Source organism: Staurois parvus, unplaced genomic scaffold (genome assembly GCF_062004578.1).
Source record: "Staurois parvus isolate SC_StPar_1 unplaced genomic scaffold, SC_StPar_1.0 ptg000747l, whole genome shotgun sequence".
NCBI classification, from domain to species: Eukaryota; Metazoa; Chordata; class Amphibia; order Anura; family Ranidae; genus Staurois; species Staurois parvus.
In genome coordinates this window covers 753928-780680 of record NW_028318543.1, presented here as the reverse complement: position 1 = coordinate 780680, position 26753 = coordinate 753928, and the positions used below count along the sequence as shown (strand labels likewise).

The following is a 26753-nucleotide window of genomic DNA, read 5'->3' as shown; positions in this document are numbered from 1 at the left end:
GTTACAGCAATAGAATGTTCCCAAAAAGGCCCAACGCTTTTCAGTCATTTCAATTCAAGATCTTCTTCAGGGGTCATGAAAACCAGAGGAATCTACAGCAATCATTGGACGGTTGATGTGCATCAGAGCAGTCCTAAAAACACTGACGTTCGAAGTGGAACCGTATGTTCCAGTATTCAATGGTGTGATCAGTCAGGTGGACAAAGTGGTCACATGGATACTCAAACCAAACAAAAATAAATTAATGTGGCGCCAATTGAGGGTGATGTAAATTCGGAAGTTGACCCCCTAGGGGGTTTTACAGCTGACCCTAAAAAGTGAAAGTGACACTTGTATGTGGACTGCTAGTGAATAGATAGGCCCTCTACTTAAATAAAATATAATATATAAATGCACCCTATAAACCCAATAGGATAACTGAATAGTGATTATTTGTGAATGAATACTAATACAGTATATAGATATCAAGCAATTCATAAACCAAACAATGCACAAAGCAATGGGAGCAACAGCTGAATAATCCTATTTGCATAAAACGTCCTTCTGCTTCCACCATGTGCTGAGTAACTTCAAAGTTGTGACAGTCCTTCTTAAACCTCAATATTAGTGACATAGAAATCCATGTGTCCACACCTCGGTGCAAAGGCAAACAAATGGCTCACTTTCCAGACCTATATGACCCCATTACAGAGGTCATATATTGCATTATGTTTTATAAATCAGGATATCCTCTAGAGCAGTGATTCTCAACCTTCCTAATGCCGCGACCCTTTAATACAGTTCCTCATGTTGTGGTGACCCCAACCATAAAATTATTTACCCAGTAATTATAATTCATGAAGTGTCATTTTACCTCCAATATTGCTGCTTTCAACTCAGTAGCTGCTTTTAACAGAGTAGCTGCTTTCTACACAGTAGCTGCTCTTTACACATCGGAAATATGTGTTTTCCGATGGTCTTAGGCGACCCCTGTGAAAGGGTCGTTCGACCCCCAAAGGGGTCGCGACCCACAGGTTGAGAACCACTGCTCTAGAGGTTCCTCCACGTATGGTCACCATCACCCGCACTTCATAGTTGGATAGCCAAGAAAACTGCTGTAAAATTGCCTATAAATTCCCCAAACAATAATTGGAGGGATTAGGATAAGTAATCCTTGCTGTTTATGCCATACCATGGTCAGCAGGGCACAGGTGGGTAGGTGACCGGACAGTGAGTGGTAGATAGACGTAGTTTCTGGATACCTCGTAATATTGGCAGCAGAGGAGGAAAACAAACTGCCTTCCCATATTTTTCATATAAAGGGTGGAACCAACAGGCAACAAGAGCCAAAATATTCCTCTGAAAAGGATGGCACAAGCTCCAATTGACTGGAAAGCATCCCCAGTCTCCTCATCTATAATGACAAAACCAAATGGAGTCTTATCTAAGGGAATAGGGGAAATGTAGTCCAAGCCCGTAGACAGCTGTCCATAAATGCCTCCCTCAACCAATCCACCACTCTATCCAATGTCTCATGGATTGCCACCTCCATCAAACAAGCCAGATCTGTATTTATACAATAGTCATGTTATAAATATTAATAATAATTATTATTATTTCTTGGCCATCAAACTTCTCATTTTATTGCTTCATATACAATATGCCATAATGGTATTTTTATAATCTTCACTTTCTGCAGTGCTGACTAAGATGGGTTTTGTGTATTTTATGTCTTGCCTTTTTTTTCCTACTCTATAAGCAGATTTATATTCCAGTCTATTAGTAATAAATAACAGCAGTATTCTTTATAAGCCTCACACTCTCCCAGCCTTCAGCTGAGCCATGAAATCAGTGTCAGGACCCAGAACTGCGGTCAGTGATATCGAGGTGGGAGAAAAGGAAGAAGTCATGGGGGTCTATGAGAGACTCGACCATGTTGTCTTCAGAGGTCCACCAAGAATATTGTGGTTGATGACTTTGTGTGTGGCACACAACTCTGCTCACCCCTGTGATATGGCTATGAGGAATTATACATTCGAGTACAAGTATTCTCAGGAAGGAGACATCATTATAGGAGGGATATTCGCTGTGCATTCTGTAGTGACAGAGTGGTATCAGGACAGAGATCTTGTTAGCAATCTCATGTGTTCAGGGTAAGTGAAATATGAAGTCCAAAGCTTCCAATCTGATCTATAGAGCTGCGTCTTTAGGAGATTTGTGTGATAATGTGCAGAACTCATACAGTCTGTTATACTGCATTTATATGAGATTAAAGCCTATCCTTCAATGTGTTCATGAAAACCAAGTAGAGCTCATTCACATTTAAGTGTTTCATTACTTTATGTCAGTATTTCTGTGCTCAAAGCGGTACATTGTTTTCAATGGAAATCTGTTGTTTTTTTATTGTAGGCCTGTAATTTTTAGGAATAACTCACTGAAATCTGTCCGAACAAGAGTCTAGTAAACATCCCGGGTAGGATAAAATTTGAAACATGAAATCATAAATTATAATATAATAATCATAAAAAATAATAATATAATAATGATACATTTAATTCAATAATATAATCAAACCAAAAACACTGAAATGTGAAATAGAGCGCCAAGTTCGCACATCGCTGAGCTCAGTCGCAGAATCGTTTTCAGTGTCTGATGAGGAATTTGCCCCACGAATCATTATCACTCAATTCTGCAAGTGGTTCTGATTTACTATCGCTGTTCTCTAGCCGGTCTAAAACCGCGTCTGACCTAAAGGGACGCTTTTTGGCCGCCATGGACGTTTCTCAGTTTCCAGGCAGAAAGAACAGACAAAATGCAGGCAGGGCGCCGGACGAAGCACTCGGGACACAATGTACCGTATTTGCCGGCGTATAAGACGACCCCCTACTTTTCCTGCTAAAATGTAGTGTTTGGGCTATACTCGCCGTATAAGACAACCCCTCTTCCAATGCACACCAGTGGGAGGAATAGTGCCCCATCATTGGTATCAGTGGGAGGAGTAGTGCCCCATCATTGGTGTCAGTGGGAGGAGTAGTGTCCCATCATTGGTGTCAGTGGGAGGAATAGTGCCCCATCATTGGTATCAGTGGGAGGAGTAGTGTCCCATCATTGGTGTCAGTGGGAGGAATAGTGCCCCATCATTGGTATCAGTGGGAGGAATAGTGTCCCATCATTGGTATCAGTGGGCGGAATAGTGCCCCATCATTGGTATCAGTGGGAGGAATAGTGCCCCATCATTGGTGTCAGTGGCAGGAATAGTGCCCCATCATTGGTATCAGTGGGAGGAATAGTGCCCCATCATTGGTATCAGTGACACCAATGATGGGGCACTATTCCTCCCACTGACACCAATTACACTTGCTGACCCTGTTCTAGTATGGTGCTGCTGCAGCCAGCATATGTGGTTGCAGCAGCACCTCTACACTGAACACTTACCTGCTGGTCCTGCACTCGATTTGCGCGGCGCAGCTCGGCTCCGCCCCCTCTCTGGTGATTGGCCGCCTGTGTGCCTTTCCTGAGCTACAGTTCTGGCGGCCAATCACCGGTGAGGAGGCGGAGCCGAGCAGCCGCGCGAACATCCAGTGGCCGAACTGAAGGAGCAGACGCTCTTCCTGGACCGGATCGTCGTACGACCGGAGCCAGGTAAGAAACAGCCCCTGCCCACCCCTGTACTTAGTGTCCCTTCCGTTGGAAGGGGGGGGCGGCGGCGGCACTGCGCCGCCCCCCCAAAAAGTGTCAGTATGCTGTATACCGGCGTATAAGACGACCCCCGACTTTTGAGAAGATTTTCAAGGGGTAAAAAGTCGTCTTATACGCCGGAAAATACGGTATGTGAAATGGTTTGATAGAGGAATGGAATACTATGTGATTTTAGTGTATTTAGTGAATGTCATATTTAAAATGTTTAAATTTCCCGCCAGTTCCATCCCCCATACGTCCCGTATGTCCCGACTCTCGCAGGGAACGAAACCCAGAAGACGGATGCCGGCATTGGCCGGAGGACATGGCTGGGGATGCAGCGGGAGGACAGTGTGGGAGCGCAGGACAAGGTAAGTGCTGGAGGGATCCCGGAGCAACACTGCAGTGTATTCCTGAGTGTAGCTCGGGGGGGTTACCGCTTCTGGTACTGAAACTTTACCCCGACCTACACTCGGGAATACCGCCAGGGGGGTTAATGCACACATTCATTCATTATGAAAAGCTGCCAATCCATCACAATGGATGGAAAACATGCAGGATCCTTTTTTTTGTAATAAGGCAGCACACCACAGAACATGGTATGTGCATTATGGTGCCTTGTGGTGTGTTGTGTGTTGGGATCTACTGAACAAAGCATTGGGGTGCAATTTACAATGAGTGACATAGAGGAGGTACTTTGCCAATGCATTGTTACTTGTTACTGTAATCATACGCACAGAGGGCAGTGGTGTATTTAGGGTTTGCGCTGCCCTAGACAACACAAAAATCGGCACTCCCCTCCTGCAGAGAGAACCTGAAGAACACCCCTGCCCCCCCACCAAAGAAAGCCTTCCACTATCACTGCCCCGCCCCCCCCCCCCCATACACCAGCCACCATCCCCCATGGCGAGAGAGAGAAAGACACTCACCTTCACAGCTCCTGACATCCTCAGGAACGAGAGTTGGGCTGTGCATACACCATCATGAAACCCGCAGCCTCTCTCGGAGCCCACCAGGTCCCCATGCCACGTGTGTCCCTTCTTCCGTCCCTTCTTCTAAGGTGCAGTGCTGCCCCCCTGAAAAATTACGCCCTAGGCAAATGCCTTGTTTGGCTTGTGGTAAATACACCCTTGGCAAAGGGCACATACCAAGGGAGAAAATTAATAACTGTCATAAATGATGGAAAACCACTGCAGCCATAGTAAGTCACATGAGTGAATCCAGGGAGTTCTACAAAGAGCCAGGCGCTGTGCAATGTGTAATAATATAAACACCTTGCTGTGAGCTGTACCTTTATTGAAGGATGGTGAATAACGAGATGAAAAGTAAAAAACACAAACCTGTGGCTTTAAACAGCCTGATTCCAGATGGACAGCCTATCCGCTTAGAGGAGAGGAGCACCTTTCAAGCAGGGACCACATGATCGCAGCGTCATGGCGTCCCGAGTGACGTCACCGTGATGTCTGGGAGACGGAGGGGAGGAACCCCCGCTATAGCAGCAGCTAGGAAGGGAAGGCCGGGTACCAGGACAACATGTCCAGGACTTTTCATCTTGTTACAACATGTGTTAACCACTTCAATACCGGGCACTTTTACCCCCCCCCCCCCCCCTCCTGCCCAGGCCAATTTTCAGCTTTCAGTGTTGTCGCACTTTGAATGACAATTGCGCCGTCATGCAAAACTGTACCAATAAAAAATTGTTAGCATTTGTTCACACAAATAGAGCTTTCTTTTGGTGGTATTTAATCGCCACTGAGTTTTTTATTTTTTGCTAAATAAACTAAAACAAACCCTGAAACTTTTGAAAAAAAAATGCATTTTTCTTTGTTTCTGTTATATTTTGCAAATAAATAACATGCCTTCAGAAATTTAGGTCAAAATGTATTCTGGAACATTTCTTTGGTGACAATGCCCCAAATTAGTGCATATTATTTAGTCTGTAGGAAAGTTATAGAGTCCAAAAACTATGGGATATATATATCTGACAATCGATCAGTCCTGATGTACTGACGGCCAATCTCATTTCTTGAGGCCCGGAAATGCCAGGATAGTACAAATACCTCCCAAATCGCCCCTTTTTGGAATACATACAGTCCAAGGTATTTAGTAAGAGGCATGTTGAGGTTTTTGGAGGTTGTAATTTTTTGTTACAATTTTTTTTGGAAAATTTAGAAAAAAGAAAAAAAAAATCACAATTTTTTTTTTTAAATATTGTCACCAGCATTATTATATAACTGGTGTGGAGGTGATCAGGGACACTGACTGGTGACAGTATGTAAAAAAAAATGTAAATAATATTTCATTTTTTTTACAAATGTTTCTATTATTTTTTATTACATCATTTTTTTTTTTTTACAATTTTTTTTTCAACACACTGTGACCAAAGCAATACAATGTTACCATAGTAACATTGAACTGGGCAAGTGATCAGGATTTTTTTATTTTTACACATTATGATTGCTAATACCAGTGTATTCCATTGATATTTGCAATCATTGTTACTGAATGAAACTGATTCATTCAGCATATAACTGACATGTCGGTGATCAGGGACACTGACTGGTGACAGTACAAATAAAAAAAGAAAAACATTTTTTAAAAATGTTTTTTATTTTTTTATTATTATTTTTTTTTATTACATTTTTCTATTTTTTTAAGATTTTTTTTTCATATTGAACGATGACCAAAGTTTACCATAGTAACATTGTACTACTTTGGGGAAGTGATCAGTATTTTTTTTTTTTACAGAATTTGATTGATTATAACAAATATTTTCTTTGCTATAAGCAAGCATTTAACTGAATGAAATCAATTCATTCATCACGTTTTTGTTGTTGTGATTAGCTGTGATTGGCCACAGCTAATCACATGACACAGCTGGGCTGCGATTGGCCCAGCTTGTGCATGTGATCGCTGTGACCATTCACAGCTAGACACACTTGTATACAATGGATGGCATGAAAGGAAGCCATCCATTGAATACAACTGTTGAAAGATCTGTGTACTGGCCCCGTTGCCAGTACCATGTGACCTGCTGTGACCAATTACAGCAGGTCACATGGTACTGGCAACGGAGCCGGTACACAGATCTTTCATCGGCCGTGTCCGAGGTATGCGGTCGGTGACAGATCTCACCACAGCGCGGCCCTGCGGGTACGTGCAGACTGCAATCTAGGAATGACACCATATGGTGCCCTCCTGGAGGGATGAAGTGTTCGCCCGGCCATCATTTGACCATAGGTTGGGTGGCAAATGGTTAGGAGCCGTGTATACACTCATAAACCCCGTAATTTGAATGAATTGAAGGATACCATCTGACAAGAAGTACTCACGATTGATCGGCAGCTCTTGGCCCGAGTGATGGACAAAAGCTGCATTCAAGAGATGGTCATCATCTTAGTGACACTATTTTTCATAACTGAATATGTAACTCAAATGACATGTTTTGACCTCTGTTTTTATAAAAATATATTCATTTCAAGTTGTAAATCTACAGAGTATTGTTTTTTTCCAAAACCGTCTGACTCCCGTTGGTCACCCTCTATAGTATTTCTGTTGGCCGGATATGTTGTGGAATGTATTAGTTACCTGGGATCTGTGACCTATTTGCTGGTTCAGTGAAATGCTGATGAATGTATTAGTTACCTGGGATCTGTGACCTATTTGCTGGTTCAGTGAAATGCTGATGAGATTCGGATGATCTTGTGAACAGCATTTCTCTATGAAAGTGGATAGTTGATTATTATATTTGGCCTGAGAACTGAGTTTACATCTGATATATGTTAACTTAACCCCTTAATACCAGACCCTGCCAACCCTTTAAGAGGTTTCTGATGCCAGGAGGCAGGACGGGGTATCTGATCATGTGACTACTGTGACTACTGTGATTGCCTGTCACAGCGGCCACATGATTGGAAAGCTCCCAATTGCAAGTAGAGATCGGGAGCTTTCCATTAGCTGCCGGTAACTGTGTTGGGAGCGTAGAGGGCGTAAGCTCTTGACACAGCTCTGTTTACATTCTTGTAAAGGCCAAGGCGCAAGGCCAATATGGGGCCAATATTTAAAGAGGGGTCAAAATCTTTACCAAGTAATTATAGACCTATTAATGTAACTTCTATAGTTGGGAAGATACTGGAGAGTTTAATAAAAGACCACAGAGATGAGTTCTTGCTGGGAAATTTTTTTTTAAGCAACAGACAGAATGGATTCATGATGGACAGAAGTTGTCAAATAAATCTGATTTCTTTTTATGAGGCGGTGAGCAAAACCTTGGACAGAGGGGTGGTGGTGGATGTGGTATACTTGGACAGAGGGGTGGGGGTGGACATGGTATACTTGGACAGAGGGGTGGTGGTGGACGTGGTATACTTGGACATAGGGATGGTGGTGGATGTGGTATACTAGGACAGAGGGGTGGTGGTGGACGTGGTATACTTGTACATAGGGATGGTGGTGGATGTGGTATACTTGAACAGAGGGGTGGCGGTGGACGTGGTATACTTGGACAGAGGGGTGGGGGTGGACGTGGTATACTTGGACAGAGGGATGGTGGTGGACGTGGTATACTTGGACAGAGGGGTGGTGGTGGATGTGGTATACTTGGACAGAAGGATGGTGTTGGATGTGATATACTTGGACAGAGGGGGGCTGTGGACGTGGTATACTTGGACAGAGGGGTGGCGGTGGATGTGGTATACTTGGACAGAGGGGTGGCGGTGGATGTGGTATACTTGGACAGAGGGGTGGATGTGGTATACTTGGACAGAGGGGTGGCGGTGGACATGGTATACTTGGACAGAGGGGTGGATGTGGTATACTTGGACAGAGGGGTGGCGGTGGATGTGGTATACTTGGACAGAGGGGTGGCGGTGGATGTGGTATACTTGGACAGAGGGGTGGCAGTGGATGTGGTATACTTGGACAGAGGGGTGGCGGTGGATGTGGTATACTTGGACAGAGGGGTGGATGTGGTATACTTGGACAGAGGGGTGGATGTGGTATACTTGGACAGAGGGGTGGATGTGGTATACTTGGACAGAGGGGTGGATGTGGTATACTGGGACAGAGGGATGGTGTTGGATGTGATATACTTGGACAGAGGGGGGCTGTGGATGTGGTATACTTGGACAGAGGGGTGGCGGTGGATGTGGTATACTTGGACAGAGGGGTGGATGTGGTATACTTGGACAGAGGGGTGGCGGTGGATGTGGTATACTTGGACAGAGGGGTGGCGGTGGATGTAGTATACTTGGACAGAGGGGTGGCAGTGGATGTGGTATACTTGGACAGAGGGGTGGATGTGGTATACTTGGACAGAGGGGTGGATGTGGTATACTTGGACAGAGGGGTGGATGTGGTATACTTGGACAGAGGGGTGGATGTGGTATACTGGGACAGAGGGATGGTGGTGGATGTGGTATACTTGGACAGAGGGGTGGTGGTGGACGTGGTATACTTGGACAGAGGGGTGGTGGTGGATGTGGTATACTTGAATTTTGCAAAAGCATTTGACACAGCTCCCCACACACGGCTAATGTGTAAGGTAAAGTCTACAGGCTTGGAAAAATCAGAATGTAAATGGATATTTTAAGCAACAGACAGCATGGATTCATGAAAGACGGAAGTTTCTTGGATACACAGAATATAACTGGATAGAACATTTATAGGGAAAGTTGATCCCGGGAATATCCGATTGCCTCTCGGGGGATCAGGAAGGAATTTTTTCCCCTGCAGGAGCAAATTGGATCATGCTTTTCTGGAATTTTTGCCTTCCTCTGAATCAACTGCGGGTGTAGGATTATAACTTTTTTTCTATGGTTGAACTGGATGGACTTTTGTCTTTTTTCGGCCAGACCATGTAGCTATGTATGCATACATGTGGTCCACCCATTGAGAGGCCACATATATGTGTACTGATGGCGGGAAGAGGTTAAATGAAAAAAAAAAGTGCAGTGTGAGTAGAAAGGAGATGTTGACCCTGGCCATGTGAATGCCCCACCCCCACCCAAGCTATACTCATCTTAATGGTGCTCCCTCATAGCTCCAGCCTCTGCTGCAGCTGACACTAATGTGATGGTGGGGGGCGGGGACTGCGCCTGTGCATGCCAGGGTGAGAGCAATCATTCTAGGGCCCCTACAGGCCATCATTTAAATTGATGACCTGTAGGGGCTTTTAAAGCATTACCTATGGACAATATTGTGTACCAAAGTTTGTCACCTTTTCACACGCACAATTTAGGGCTTTACATGTTGGGTATCTATTTACTCAGAACAACATTATATTTTATACACAGTATCACCAAAAAATGTGCAAAGCTTTTCAATTGTGAAAAGTATTTGTTACTGAAAATATGTATTTAATAAACTGATCATATTATAAAAAATGGAACTACCGCCATTTTATTCTGCAAGGTGTTTGCTTTCAGAAGATATATAATGCAGTTACAGAAAAATACCCATTGATGTGTTCCTGTTGTGTAAAGAGAAAACAGGAGGCGCACACCCCTAGTGCATTATCCAAGGTTTACTGTAAGGAGTGAAAAATAAAAACATACTCACAGACGAAGCATGTATCTAAAAAGCATAGAAAAATGACGATGGCCACAACGGCAGGCGAGGTGTTCTCACTGTCAGTGCGGTCAAATGGCTGACGCGTTTCGGGGACGAATCCCTTTCCTCAGAGCTAATGACCAACCTCTGATGCAGATGTGTAATGAATGGAAAGTGGGAGCCTTGCTGGTGATGCTCCCACTTTCCATTCATCATACATCTGCATCAGAGGCTGGTGGTGCCTTTAACTAATTGCCGACCACAGATAGCCGAATGATGGCTGCACTGCGGCCGGCCAGTTCTGGGTGGACGTCATATGACGTCCTCCCAGAACGCGCTTTCCTGCGCACCCAGCGATCTCCGTGATTGTTGTGTCCTACGGACACAGCTGATCACGTGACGTGGTAAAAGGCCAATCACAGCGGCCTTTTACCACGTCATCAGCCGTGTCCAATGACACGCTGATCACCGGGAAAATGCAAATGCCGGTTCTCGGCTGCACTTTCCTCACGCTGTCAGATCGTGAGGAAAGTACTGCCGAAAACCGGCAGTTGTCAGAGCGGGGATCAGCATTGATCATCAGGGTCACTGATCACCAGTGCCCTGATGATCGGTGCCCAGCAGTGCCACACAAAAGTTCCGCCCACCTGTGCCCAGCAGTGCTCCCACCTGTGCCACCCAGCAGTGTCACCACCTGTGCCCAGAAGTGCCACCTACCTGTACCAAGTAGTGCCACCCACCTGTGCCCACCCACCTGTGCCCATCAGTGCCACCCACCAGTGCCCATTAGTGCAGCCCAGCAGTGCTGCCAGTCAGTGCCACCAGTCAGTGCCCAGCGGTTGTGCCAGTCAGTGCCCAGCAGTGCCGTCAGTCAGTGCCCAGCAGTGATGTCAGTCAGTGCTACCTATCAGTGCTGTCTATCAGTACCCATTATCAGTGTCGCCTATCAGTGCCACCAATCAGTGCCGCATATCAGTGCCACCTATCCGTGACACCTCATTAGTGCTGCCTATCAGTGCCGCCTATCCGTGACACCTCATTAGTGCTGCCTATCAGTGCCGCCTATCTGTGACACCTCATTAGCGCCGCCTATCAGTGCCGCCTATCAGTGCCCTTCAGTGCTGCCTATCAGTGCCCATCAGTGCTGCCTCATCAATACACATCAGTGAAGGAGAAAAATTACCTGTTTGAAAAATTTTATAATAGAAACAAAAAAACTTTTTTTTTTTCAAATTTTTTTGCAATTTTTTTGCTATAGCACAAAAAGTAAAGTGCCCAGCAGCGATTAAATACCACCAAAAGAAAGCTCTATTTGTGAGAAAAAAATAATAATAATTTCATATGGGTACAATCTTGCATGACCGCGCAATTGTCAATCAAAGTGCGACAGCGCTGAAATCTGAAAATTGGCCTGGTAAATAAGGGGGTATAAGTGCCCGGCAGGCAAGTGGTTAAGAAAAAAATGGCAGCCATGTGCATTTTTTAAGAGCAGTGCATTTTGGCTGCGGGTGGATGCAGGTATGGGAACAGCTGCAACCCCCACAATAGTGTGAACCTCAGACATTTTGTTTCAGTTAAACTATAAATCTGACACATTTGTGGTTATTCGGAGATTCAGATGTATCCAAATTGTATCCAAATTGTCAAACGAAATAGTAACACATTTTTTTGCAATTCATTTTGTTCCGTATGTGCGTTTTCTAACAAATTCTACATTTTCAGAACAATTTGAATTGGTCAAAAATTGAGCATCCTATCTGAATTCTATTTGAAGATATCTGCAAGCCGTCCGCCTCATAATTAATTATTGATGACTTATCAGCTGTTAGTAGGGCTTCCTGCTGACAGCAGAATGTACAAAAAAAAAGGCATCTATTAAATATTCTTGAAAAAAAAAATTGGGGCCCGACCCTATCCATAACAGGCCTTTGGTCTGGATTTTGAGGGAACCCCCACAGCAAAATTAAAAAAAATGGCTTGTGGCCCCCAAAATCCATATCAAACCCTTATTAAAGCATGCAGCCCGGCAGGCCAGGAAAGGGGGGAAGAGTGAGCGGTCTCCCCCTCCTTAACCATACCAGGACACAAGCCCACAACTTTGGGGTAGGGAGCATCCTCCCAAATCGCTTTGTCCCCATGTTGATGAAGACAAGGGCCTCTTCCCACAACCCTGGACTGGTGGTTGTGGGCGTGCCAGGGTTGACTTATCAGAATCTGGAATCCCCATTTAAAAAGGGGGCCCCCAGATCTCACTCCCCCATGTGAATGAGTATAGGATACATAGTACCCCTACTCATGCACCAAGAAAGTGTAAAAAGTGAAATATTTTCTGTTTTCATCCCATATTGTAGACCAATGCAAAATTATACATTTTCTGCAGGGTTTACCGGAGAGAATACAGACATCTCCTGGCTTTTATATTTGCTATTGATGAGATAAACAAGAGTCCAAATATTTTACCCAATGTGACTCTGGGATACCATGTGTATGATTCTTGTAGATATGTGAATAAAGCTATAAAAGATGTTCTACAGATATTGTCTGGACATACAAAGGAAGCTCCAAATTATTCCTGTTTGACGCGTCGTACCTTGGCTGGTTTCATCGGAGATCTGAATTCTGACACCACTCTCCAAATGGCACAATTATTGAATCTGTTCGGTTACACCCAGGTAAGGAAAAGCAGAATTTCCGATATTACATGAGGTTAAGACAACGAGCCGTCTTATGGTCAGGTGGGTCAAAAGGGAACAAAAGGCCCTTGTGGCAAAGCATTGTAAAGTATAACATTGTTGTAAAAAAAGACGGCAGTGCTGCGTAGGGATGGTCCAATGGACGGCAGTGCTGTGTAGGGATGGTCCAATGGACGGCAGTGCTGTGTAGGGATGGTCCAATGGACGGCAGTGCTGTGTAGGGATGGTCCAATGGACGGCAGAGCTGTGTAGGGATGGTCCAATGGATGGCAGTGCTGTGTAGGGATGGTCCAATGGACGGCAGTGCTGTGTAGGGATGGTCCAATGGATGGCAGTGCTGCGTAGGGATGGTCCAATGGATGGCAGTGCTGTGTAGGGATGGTCCAATGGTTCAGTCCAGACTTTGGGAGTTCCTGTTCAGTTAGCTGATGACCCTTGGCACCTAGGTGGGATTACAGGGGGAAGAACTCTTAGAGGGGAATTTATCAAAACAGGATCAGAATTTGGAGCATCTGTGCAATGCAACCAATCAGTTTCTATCTTTCATTTTATAAAACTGAAAAAACTGAAGATAGAAACTGGTTGGCTGCCTTGCACAGATGCTCCAAATTCTGATCCTGTTTTGATAAATTCCCCCTTTAATGTCATAATATTAGCTTTACTTAAAGTGTTACTAAACCCAGGACCCCGCATTCACTATATCTGGTCTTCCTGGACCCTGCATTCACTATATCTGCCCTCCCCAGACCCTGCATTCACTATATCTGGTCTTCCTGGACCCTGCATTCACTATATCCGCTCTCCCCGGACCCTACATTCACTATATCTGGTCTTCCCGGACCCTGCATTCACTATATCTGGTCTTCCTGGACCCTGCATTCACTATATCCGCTCTCCCCGGACCCCGCATTCACTATATCCGCTCTCCCCGGACCCTGCATTCACTATATCTGCCCTCCCCAGACCCCGCATTCACTATATCCGCTCTCCCCGGACCCTGCATTCACTATATCTGCCCTCCACCGACCCTACATTCACTATATCTGGTCTTCCTGGACCCCGCATTCACTATATCCGCTCTCCCCGGACCCCGCATTCACTATATCCGCTCTCCCCGGACCCCGCATTCACTATATCCTCTCTCCCCGGACCCTGCATTCACTATATCCTCTCTCCCCGGACCCCGCATTCACTATATCCGCTATTCCCGTACCCTGCATTCACTATATCCAGTCTCCCCATACCCTGCGTTCACTATATCCGCTCTCCCCGGGTCCTGCATTCACTATATCTGGTCTCCCCGGACCCTGCATTCATTATATCCACTCTCCCCGGACCCTGCATTCACTATATCTGGTCTCCCCGGACCCTGCATTCACTAGATCCGCTCTCCCCGGACCCCACATTCACTATATCCGCTCTCCCCGGACCCTGCATTCACTATTTCCACTCTCCCCGGACCCCGCATTCATTATATCTGCTCTCCCCGGACCCCGCATTCACTATATCCCCTCTCCCCGGACCCCGCATTCACTATATCTGGTCTCCCCGAACCCTGCATTCATTATATCCGCTCTCCCCGGACCCTGCATTCACTATATCTGGTCTCCCCGGACCCTGCATTCACTAGATCCGCTCTCCCCGGACCCCGCATTCACTATATCCGCTCTTCCCGGACCCTGCATTCACTATTTCCACTCTCCCCGGACCCCGCATTCATTATATCTGCTCTCCCCGGACCCCGCATTCACTATATCCCCTCTCCCCGGACCCCGCATTCACTATATCTGGTCTCCCTGAACCCTGCATTCATTATATCCGCTCTCCCCGGACCCTGCATTCACTATATCTGGTCTCCCCGGACCCTGCATTCACTATTTCCGCTCTCCCCGGACCCCGCATTCATTATATCTGCTCTCCCCGGACCCCGCATTCACTATATCCCCTCTCCCCGGACCCCGCATTCACTATATCTGGTCTCCCCGGACCCCGCATTCACTATATCTGGTCTCCCACAGTACACACAACATGGAAGTGCAATTATTTTAGTAACTATAAACTGCTAAATACCTTTTCTCATCAGCAGTATATAGCAGTCTTGTGACTTCTATCTGTGTCCAGCCCAGCACTAGCTAAAGCTTATAGGAGGAGTTTTCTTTCTGCTCTAGAAGGATGCAAAACCCCTGACCTCTGTCTGAACAGTGCTGATTGCCTTCCAAGTGCTGATCACATGCACTCCCCTCCCCCCCCCCCCCCAAAAAAAAAACCTCTCTAACAATACACACAACAAAACTGAGCATGTGCAAATGCCTATGGTTCAGTCTGTCTTATCAGGAGATAAGAGGTTGTCACTTGAAAAAGGGGAGGAACAGAGAAGAAAGGATCAAATGGCCTTTTTACAGAATGCAGAGGATTAACCTCTTAGGTCCCACAGTGAGTATAACACGCATGCTTTACTGCATCTACAGACTGATTGTTGTGGGCTTAGTAACAGTTTAATGGCTGTAATCATTTCTATAATAATACATTTATTCTTGCATACTGTGTTTATTAGGTCCAGTGAAACAAAACCACCACTAAAATCGTCTTATAGATCCAGCATAGACAGCACATATAACAAGTTCTGTTTGTTGCTCTCCAAAAAAAATCACTATATCTGCTCTCCCTGGACCCCGCATTCACTATATCTGCTCTCCCTGGACCCCGCATTCACTATATCCGCTCTCCCCGGACCCTGCATTCACTATATCCGCTCTCCCCGGACCCTGCATTCACTATATCCATTCTCCCTGGACCCCGCATTCACTATATCCGCTCTCCCCGGACCCCGCATTCACTATATCCGCTCTCCCCGGACCCCGCATTCACTATATCCGCTCTCCCCGGACCCCGCATTCACTATATCCGCTCTCCCCGGACCCCGCATTCACTATATCCGCTCTCCCTGGACCCCGCATTCACTATATCCGCTCTCCCCGGACCCCGCATTCACTATATCCGCTCTCCCCAGACCCCGCATTCACTATATCCGCTCTCCCCAGACCCTGCATTCACTATATCCGCTCTCCCCAGACCCCGCATTCACTATATTCGCTCTCCCCGGACCCTGCATTCACTATATCCGCTCTCCCCGGACCCCGCATTCACTATATCCGCTCTCCCCGGACCCCGCATTCACTATATCCGCTCTCCCCGGACCCCGCATTCACTATATCCGCTCTCCCCGGACCCTGCATTCACTATATCCGCTCTCCCCGGACCCTGCATTCACTATATCCGCTCTCCCCGGACCCTGCATTCACTATATCCGCTCTCCCCGGACCCCGCATTCACTATATCCGCTCTCCCCGGACCCCGCATTCACTATATCCGCTCTCCCCGGACCCTGCATTCACTATATCCGCTCTCCCCGGACCCTGCATTCACTATATCCATTCTCCCTGGACCCCGCATTCACTATATCCGCTCTCCCCGGACCCCGCATTCACTATATCCGCTCTCCCTGGGTCCTGCATTCACTATATCTGGTCTCCCCGGACCCTGCATTCATTATATCCGCTCTCCCCGGACCCTGCATTCACTATATCTGGTCTCCCCGGACCCTGCATTCACTAGATCCGCTCTCCCCGGACCCCGCATTCACTATATCTGCTCTCCCCGGACCCCACATTCACTATATCCGCTCTCCCCGGACCCTGCATTCACTATTTCCACTCTCCCCGTACCCCGCATTCACTATATCCGCTCTCCCCGGACCCCGCATTCACTATATCCGCTCTCCCCGGACCCCGCATTCACTATATCCGCTCTCCCCGGACCCCGCATTCACTATATCCGCTCTCCTTGGACCCCGCATTCACTATATCCGTTCTCCCCGGACCCCGCATTCACTATATCCGCTCTCCCCGGACCCCGCATTCACTATATCCGTTCTCCCCGGACCCCGCATTCACTATATCCGCTCTCCCCGGACCCCGCATTCACTATATCCGCTCTCCCCGGACCCCGCATTCACTATATCCGCTCTCCCCGGACCCCGCATTCACTATATCCGCTCTCCCCGGACCCCGCATTCACTATATCTGCTCTCCCCGGACCCCGCATTCACTATATCAGGTCTCCCCGGACCCCGCATTCACTATATCCGCTCACCCCGGACCCCGCATTCACTATATCCGCTCTCCCCGGACCCCGCATTCACTATATCCGCTCTCCCCGGACCCCGCATTCACTATGTCCGCTCTCCCCGGACCCCGCATTCACTATATCCGGTCTTCCTGGACTCTGCACCCTGTCTGATGCTCTCCAAAAAAAAAATTTAAACATTTTCTATGGTTTTCTTCTATTTATTCATAAGCTGATCATATGTTAATTGTTACACGTTGTTTATACAGATGATTTTCTTTCTTTCAAGGTTAGTTATGGTGCTAGCGATTCTTTACTGAGTGATAGAAAGATGTATCCAAACTTTTTCCGGACAGTTTCAGATGATGAGAAGCAACATGTGGCCATAGCAAAGTTGCTGGAAAGGTTGAGGTGGAATTGGGTCGGGATCCTCACATCTGATGATGAGTACGGAGAGAGGGACATCCGACAACTCAGCAAACATTTAACTAATCATGGAATTTGTATTGAATTCAAGGTTCTGGTGAATAAAGAGAATTGTGAAAAAATGTCTCCAGAGCTGAAGACCTCAACTACGGAAGTTCTCATTATTTGTGGCTCAGTTAGTATGACTTATTACAAGTTCTTGTATACCAATGCCCCTTATTACAAGGAGAAAACCTTTATTCTACCATATTCCTGGTCAATGAGGGGAGAGTTTTTTCATCTCAGTAACTGCAGCTTGGTGTTTACATACCCCCATCTCTGCGTAAAGGGATTGCAGGAATATTTTGATAGTTTTAATCCATCCAGCCACCTAAATGACCCACTGATGGAGGATATTATCATAACTGAATATGCATGCTTTTCCAAAAACCAAATGAAAAATTCACTTATTCCACTCACAACTGGACTACCTCTAAGGAACTGCAATTTGGAAAGAATTCAAACTGGGTTATATTTTCCTGATGAGAAAACATCCTATAGAGTGTTCACTGCAGTCTACATTTTGGCTCAAGCATTAGATGACCTGTATTTCTCTATTAAAATAAATAACGAAAAAGCTGAAATAAATCCACAAACACTAAAGTATAAGGTGAGAGCGTTCAATGAAAGTTTCCTGGAATGCAATGTGCCCACCACACAAAATCACCCCAATGTAGGCTCGTGTTTAGTGGTTTGCATTTTTTGCAGACGTGTTTAACCTCCCTGGTGGTCTGATTATTTCAGATTTGTGGTGCTGAAAGCGGTACCAGGGGCGGACTGACCATTTGGAAACTCGAGCACTGCCCGAGAGCCCGGGGTCAGTAGGGAGCCCCATGAGATGCCCCTGGTACCTTTTTCACAGGCTTTTTTGAGTTTGGGTAAGGACACAGGGGCCCCATGATCCCCTATTGCCCGGGGGCCCCATGATCCCCTATTGCCCGGGGGCCCCATGATCCCCTATTGCCCGGGGGCCCCGTAAGTTGTCAGTCTGCCCCTGAGCGGTACCATTATTTTTCATGGAAATATGTATTTTTTTTATCGTAGGCTGTAATTTTTAGGAACAACTCACTGAAATCTGTCCGAACAAGAGTCTAGTAAACATCCCGGGTATGTCAAAATTTGAAACACGAAATCATAAATTATAATTTAATAAATAATCATAAAAAATAATAATATAATAATGATACATTTAATTCAATAATATAATCAAACAAAAAACACTGAAATGTTCACACATCGCTGAGCTCAGTCGCAGAATCGTTTTCAGTGTCTGATGAGGAATTTCCCCCACCAATCATTATCACTCAATTCTGCAAGTGGTTCTGATTTACTATCGCTGTTCTCTAGCCGGTCTAAAACCGCGTCTGACCTAAAGGGACACTTTTTGGACGCCATGGACGTTTCTCAGTTTCCAGGCAGAAAGAACAGTAAAAATGCAGGCAGGGCGCCGGACAAAGCACTCGGGACAAAATGTATGTGAAATGGTTTGATACAGGAATGTTTTACTATGTAATAATCGTTTTTAAAAAAAAATGACATTTTTTTTAAATTTTAAAATTTGCCACCGGTTCCGGCACCCGTACGTCCCGACGTCACAGGGACCGGAACACGGAAGTCGGATGCCGGCATCGGCCAGAGGAGCCGGATGCCGGCATCAGCAGGAGTGAAGGACAAGGTAAGTGCTGCAGTGAATCCCTGTGCAGTGCTGCATGGTAAGCCCGAGTGTAGCTCGGGGGGGTTACCACTTTTGGTACTGAAACTTTACCCTGAACTACACTCGGGAATAACGTCAGTGCCGCTCCCAGCACCGAGACCACGGTGTCACTGAGAACATCGGGTCCCGTTCTAACGATCGGGACCCGGGATTCCGTGTCACATGATCGCTGTGATAGCCTCTGATTGGCTATCACAGTGATCAGTCACTGTGCAGCTTGGCCCCCTTGTTTTTTTCTCTCTCTATGAATGAGGAAGAGAGATACATTGTATCATTATATACATCCTATTATACATTGTATCATTATATACATTCCATTATACATATATCATTATATACATCATATTATACATTGTATCATTATATACATCCTATTATACATTGTATCATCATATACATTCCATTATACATTGTATCATCATATACATCCTATTATACATTGTATCATTATATACATCCTATTATTATTATTATTATGGAGTATTTATAAAGCGCCAATCGTTCGCTCAGCACTGTACATTATAATGGGGGACAGAACATGTGACAGAACAATACCAATACAATGCAAAACATGGGGGGATCGAGGGCCCTGCTCTTTCGAGCTTACAATCTAGGAGGGAGGGGATGGTGGCACAGGAGGAGATAGCTGTAGGAGATGGAGTGGTAGGTATCATCATATACATCATATTATACATTGTATCATTATATACATCATATTATACATTGTATCATTATATACATCCTATTATACATTGTATCATTATATACATTCTATTATACATTGTATCTCTCTAACTCCTGGCATAAAGGTGAAAAATGTTTGTTAAAAAAAAAGAAAAAAGTAAATAAATATTAAAAAAATAAAAGAAAAAATAAAGAAAAATACCTAGATCAAGGTTTGATCTAGCTCAGTGCCAGGGTTAGTGTTTTCGTCAAGGTCAAGGGCAAAGGTCAGGGTCAAAGGTTAAGATTTAACAAAAATGGTATCAGTGTCAGTTAGTGTTAAAATCAAAGTTAAAAAATGATGCAGCAGGCGAGTCCATTTTGCTGAAATTTAATTGCAGCAACTCAGAATGGTCCACAGTAGTTGGTATGGCCCCCACTTGCTTGTATGCATGCCTGACAATGTTGGGGCATGTTTCTAATGAGACAATGGATGATGTCCTGGGGTATTTCCTGCCAGATTTGGACCAGGGCATCACTGAGCTCCTTGACAGTCTGAGATGCAACCTGGCGGCGTTGGATGGACCGAAACATGATATCCCAGAGGTGTTCTACTGGATTAAGGTCAGGCAATCATGGGAGGCCATTCAATGGTTTCAATTCCTTCATCCTGCGGCCTTCGACACAGTCGACCACCCTCTCCTCCTCAAAAAACTACACTCCCTCGGCCTCAGAGATTCTGCTCTTTCCTGGCTCTCATCCTACCTGTCACAACGCTCTTTCAGCGTTACCTATAATGCTACCACCTCCCCCTCACTCCCCCTCTCTGTTGGGGTCCCTCAAGGCTCCGTCCTTGTGCCCCTTCTCTTCTCCAACTACACCTCCTCCCTTGGCCAACTCATACACTCTCACGGCTTCAACTACCACCTATATGCCAACGACACACAAATCTATCTCTCAACCCCCCACCTCACCCCCTCGGTCTCCGCCCGAATCACACACCTACTGAGCGACATATCAGACTGGATGTCACTCCACTTCCTTAAACTGAACCTCTCCAAAACCGAGCTCCTTGTCTTCCCCCCCAGCCCGGACACCACCCCCCACTGACTTCTCCATCATGTCCAACAACGCCACCATCAAACCCACCCCGCAGGCCAGAGTACTTGGTGTCATTCTGGACTCCAACCTATCTTTCCAGCCCCAAGTCCAATCTTTAACAAACTCGTGCAGACTCCACCTCCGCAACATCGCCAAAATCCGCACGTTCCTAACCCCAGAAACCACTAAACAGTTCATCCACTCCCTCATCATATCACGACTCGACTACTGCAACTCCCTCCTCACTGGCCTGCCTCGCCGCTGGCTATCCCCGCTTCAGTCCATCCTGAATACGGCTGCCAGACTCATTCACCTTTCCAACCGCTCCGTTTCCGCCACCCCCCTCTGCCAATCCCTCCACTGGCTTCCGATTGTGCAACGGATCAAATTCAAAATCCTAACACTGACGTACAAAGCTGTCCACCATACTGCCCCGAACTACATCACAGACCTAATATCCAAGTACCGCCCAACACGCACACTCCGCTATTCACAAGACCTCCTTCTCTCTAGTTCCTTGGTCTCCTCCTCCCATGCCCACCTCCAGGACTTCTCCAGGGTGTCACCCATCCTCTGGAACTCCCTGCCCCAACCCATCAGATTATCACCTACTCTCCTCTCCTTTAGGCGCACCCTGAAAACCCATCTCTTCAGGGAAGCCTACCCCGCCCCCTGCTAACTTACCGACCTCCTCCACTCTTCCTACCACTCCATCCCCCCCAGCTATCTCCTCCTGTGCCACCATCCCCTCCCTCCTAGATTGTAAGCTTGAAAGAGCAGGGACCTCGATCCCCTCATGTTTTGCATTGAATTGTTATTGTTCTGTCACATGTTCTGTCCCCCTTTGTAATGTACAGCGCTGAGTGAACTATTGGCACTTTATAAATACTGTATAATAATAATAATAATAATCCTCCAGGACCTGCCTGCATACTCTCATCATATGAGGCCGGGCATTGCCGTGCACCAGGAGGAACCCAGGACCCACTGCACCAGGAGGAACCCAGGACCCACTGCACCAGGAGGAACCCAGGACCCACTGCACCAGTGTAGAATCTGACAATGGGTTCAAGGATTTCATCCCGATACCCAGTGGCAGTCAGGGTGCCATTGTCTAGCCTGTAGAGGTCTGTGCGTCCCTCCATGGATATGCCTCCCCAGAAAATCACTAACCCACCCCCAAAATGGTCATGCTGAACCATGTTACAGGCAGCACAACGTTCTCCACGGCTTCTCCAGACTCTTTCACGTCTGTCACATGTGCTCAGGGGGAACCTGCTCTCATCTGTAAAAAGGACAGGGCGCCAGTGGTGGACCTGCCAATTCTGGTGTTCAATGGCAAATGCCAATCGAGTTCTATGGTGCTGGGCAGTGAGCACAGGGCTCACTAGAGGATGTCGGGCCCTCAGGCCACCCTCATGAAGTCTTTTTCTGATTGGTCAGAGACATTCACACCAGTGGCCTGCTGGAGGTCATTCTGTAGGGCTCTGGCAGTGCTCATCCTGTTCCTCCTTGTACAAAGGAGCAGATATAAGTCCTGCTGATGGGTTAAGGACCTTCTATGGCCCTGTCCAGCTCTCCTAGAGTAACTGTCTGTCTCCTGGAATCTCCTCCATGCTCTTGAGACTGTGCTGGGAGACACAGCAAACCTTCTGGCAATGGCATGTATTGATGTGCCATCCTGTAGGCGTTGGACTGCCTGTGCAACCTCTATAGGGTCCAGGTATGGCCTCATGCTACAAGTAGTGACGCTGACCCTAGCCAAATGCAAAACTAGTGAAAAAAAATCCAAAAAGATGAGTATGAAAAAAAATGTTAGTGGTCTCCACCTGTAAAACAGTTCGTGTTCAGTGAATTATTCAGGAGTTGCTAGTGACTTTCTGATCCTGTTGTCTGGTGACAAATACGCCTGTGATACATAAACCAGATACATAAACTAGGAATTGGACTGGGTACTGGGCCCAACATCCAAGGAGAACCTTCAGGCATTATCCACTTAAGTCTAAGACCAGGCCGCCTTCTTACACTTTTTGTTTACAAGCAAAAATTTGTGCTAGAACTTAGAACCCCCAAACATTATATATTTTTTAGCAGAGGCCCAAGAGAATAAAATGATGGATTTTACACATTTTTATGTCACATGGTATTTGTGCAATAGTTTTCCTAATGCAATTTTACACATTAATGCAAAAATACACTTTATTATATTTTAATGCACACAAACACAATATATATGGTGTTGCGCCGAATAAATAGATACCAAACATGTCGTTTAAAATTGCTTGTGAAATGGTGACAAACTTCAGTATTTAAAACTACACATAGACAACAATTTATAAGCCTTTACAGGATACCAGTTTAGAGTCACAAAGGAGGTCAGGTGCTGGAATTATTGCTATTGCTCTGACATTTGTGGCAATACCTCACATGTGTGGTGCGATTTCCATTTACATATGTGTACAGGACCAATGTGTGCATTTTCCTTTGCATGCAAGCACGGGGGTGATTTAAATGTATCTACTTCTTTATTGGTGGGTCACAGGTACACTGACAGATGTTTTTGTGCACTTGTACACTGTGGCAGATGTTGATCGTCCAACAGTGAAACAAGTTGCAATGGAACACTATTGCAGATGTTTAGTGCAATGGTACACTGACAGACGTTGATATGACACTGGTATACTGTGAGAGATGTTTTGTACACTGGTACACTAGTGCAGATGTTGATGTGACACTGGTACAGATGTTGATGTGACACTGGTACAGATGTTGACGTGACACTGGTATACTGTGAGAGATGTTTAGTGCACTGGTACAATGTGACAGATGTTGATGTGACACTGGTACAGGTGTTGATGTGACACTGGTATATTGTGAGACATGTTTTGTGCACTGGTACACTAGTACAGATAAGATGTTGATGTGACACTGGTACAGATGTTGATGTGACACTGGTACAGATGTTGATGTGACACTGGTACAGATGTTGATGTGACACTGGTACAGATGTTGATGTGACACTGGTATACTGTGAGATATGTTTTGTGCACTGGTACACTAGTACAGATAAGATGTTGATGTGACACTGGTACAGATGTTGATGTGACATTGGTACAGATGTTGATGTGACACTGATATACTGTGGGAGATGTTTTGTGCACTGGTACGCTGATAAAGATGTTGATATGACACTGATAAAGATGTTGATATGACACTGGTACAGATGTTGATGTGACACTGGTACAGATGTTGACGTGACACTGGTATACTGTGAGATATGTTTTGTGCACTGGTACACTAGTACAGATAAGATGTTGATGTGACACTGGTACAGATGTTGATGTGACATTGGTACAGATGTTGATGTGACATTGGTACAGATGTTGATGTGACACTGGTACAGATGTTGATGTGACACTGGTATACTGTGAGATATGTTTTGTGCACTGGTACACTAGTACAGATAAGATGTTGATGTGACACTGGTACAGATGTTGATGTGACATTGGTACAGATGTTGATGTGACATTGGTACAGATGTTGATGTGACACTGATATACTGTGGGAGATGTTTTGTGCACTGGTACGCTGATAAAGATGTTGATATGACACTGGTACAGATGTTGATGTGACACTGGTACAGATGTTGATGTGACACTGGTATACTGTGAGAGATGTTTAGTGCACTGGTACACTGTGACAGATGTTGATGTGACACTGGTACAGGTGTTGATGTGACACTGGTATACTGTGAGACATGTTTTGTGCACTGGTACACTAGTACAGATAAGATGTTGATGTGACACTGGTACAGATGTTGATATGACACTGGTACAGATGTTGATGTGACATTGGTATACTGTGAGAGATGTTTTGTACACTGGAACACTAGTGCAGATGTTGATGTGACACTGGTATACTGTGAGAGATGTTTAGTGCACTGGTACACTAGTACAGATGTTTATGTGACACTGGTACAGGTGTTGATGTGACACTGGTATACTGTGAGACATGTTTTGTGCACTGGTACACTAGTACAGATGTTTATGTGACACTGGTACAGGTGTTGATGTGACACTGGTATACTGTGAGACATGTTTTGTGCACTGGTACACTATTACAGATGAGATGATGTGACACTGGTACAGATGTTGATGTGACACTGGCATACTGTGAGAGATGTTTTGTGCACTGGTACCATAGTACAGATGTTGATGTGACACTGGTACAGGTGTTTATGTGACACTGGTATACTGTGAGAGATGTTTTGTGCACTGGTACACTAGTACAGATGTTTATGTGACACTGGTACAGGTGTTGATGTGACACTGGTATACTGTGAGACATGTTTTGTGCACTGGTACACTATTACAGATGAGATGATGTGACACTGGTACAGATGTTGATGTGACACTGGTATACTGTGAGAGATGTTTTGTGCACTGGTACCATAGTACAGATGTTGATGTGACACTGGTACAGGTGTTTATGTGACACTGGTATACTGTGAGAGATGTTTTGTGCACTGGTACACAGATAAAGATGTTGATGTGACACTGGTACAGATGTTGATGTGACACTTGTACAGATGTTGATGGGACACTTGGACAGATACAGATGGTGCTTGGTGTACTGTGTGGAAATGGCTGCAATCTGTGTGTTCTCTGCATAGCTGAACACTAAATTCATCAGCTATGCAGAGACCTGCCACGGGCTGCAGCATCCTCCTATCCCTCCCCTGCACTGAGCTCTTACTGAGCTCAGCGGGAAGTTCTGACGCAGAGACTCGTGTCTTTGTTTTCACTCAGTGATGGCGGTGATTGGACACAGTCATCACATGATCAAGAGGGTCAGCCACAGCGAACATGTCCTGATGTGTGATGTGCGGTGTCCGAGGTATACAGCCATCACAGGATCACGCCGCTGCACAGCCCTGAGGCCACACGAGGCGCATGTCTTGAGAGGACAGCAGGAAGGTCATCTCAGAAAGGGAACGCTCCCACCTTTTACACCATTTATGTGCAGTGGCCAGGTGGGAAGCAGTTAATAGGCAGCTGGCAGTAAAATGTCACTTGCCAGCAATTTAGCCTTTTTTCTTTGGAAAAGTCACTTCTGTTGCATATCTTAAAACAAAATATGATTTTAAGAGGAAGGTGAACAAAATATACAAAAATAAATGTGGGAGGTCTCCCTAAATATCCATACCAGACCCTTAATCTAAGCATGCAGCCTGGCTGGTCAAGAAAGGGGAAGGGATGATCAGGCGCCTCCCTTTTTGTACCATGCCAGGCCACATGCCCTTAACGTGGGGGGGGGGGGGTTCTTGATGAGGACAAAAAGCCTATTCCCCACAACCCTGCTCAGTGGTTGTGGGGGGTCTGTGGGTGGGTTAGCATATGAGAATCTGGAAGCCCCATTTACAGATGCTCAGTGCCCAGATGATCAGTGCCCAGCAGTGCCACCCACCTGTGCCCATCAATGCCTAGTAGTGTCACCCACCTGTGCCCAGCAGTGCCACCCACCAGTGTCCAGAAGTTCCCCCCATCAGTGCCACCCATCAGTGCTGCCCAGCAGTGCCACTCATCAGTGCCGCCAGTCAGTGCCCAGCAGTGCTGTTAGTCAACATCTTTCCTGAGGGTCGGCGGCCAAAACTGAACTACATACTCAAGAAGAAGCTGAGCCAATGTATGGTAAAGGGGCAGAATTATTAATTTCTCAAATTTTAGCAAATTTCTTATAAATAGTCCCAATACAATTTATCTGAAGCGCTCAGCAAACAGGTCATC

The 26753-nt window shown here is 45.9% G+C and overlaps 1 protein-coding gene across 1 annotated transcript; it reads left to right on the top strand.

Annotated features, from left to right (window-relative positions):
- The first annotated feature begins 1992 nt into the window (after positions 1-1992).
- On the top strand, positions 1993-18207 carry LOC149445069 (extracellular calcium-sensing receptor-like). Its single transcript, XM_089654244.1, has 3 exons — positions 1993-2132; positions 12587-12878; positions 17314-18207. Exons 1-3 carry the CDS (start codon positions 1993-1995, stop codon positions 18205-18207), a joined length of 1326 nt encoding a protein of 441 aa, XP_089510370.1.
- The last annotated feature ends 8546 nt before the right edge of the window (positions 18208-26753 follow it).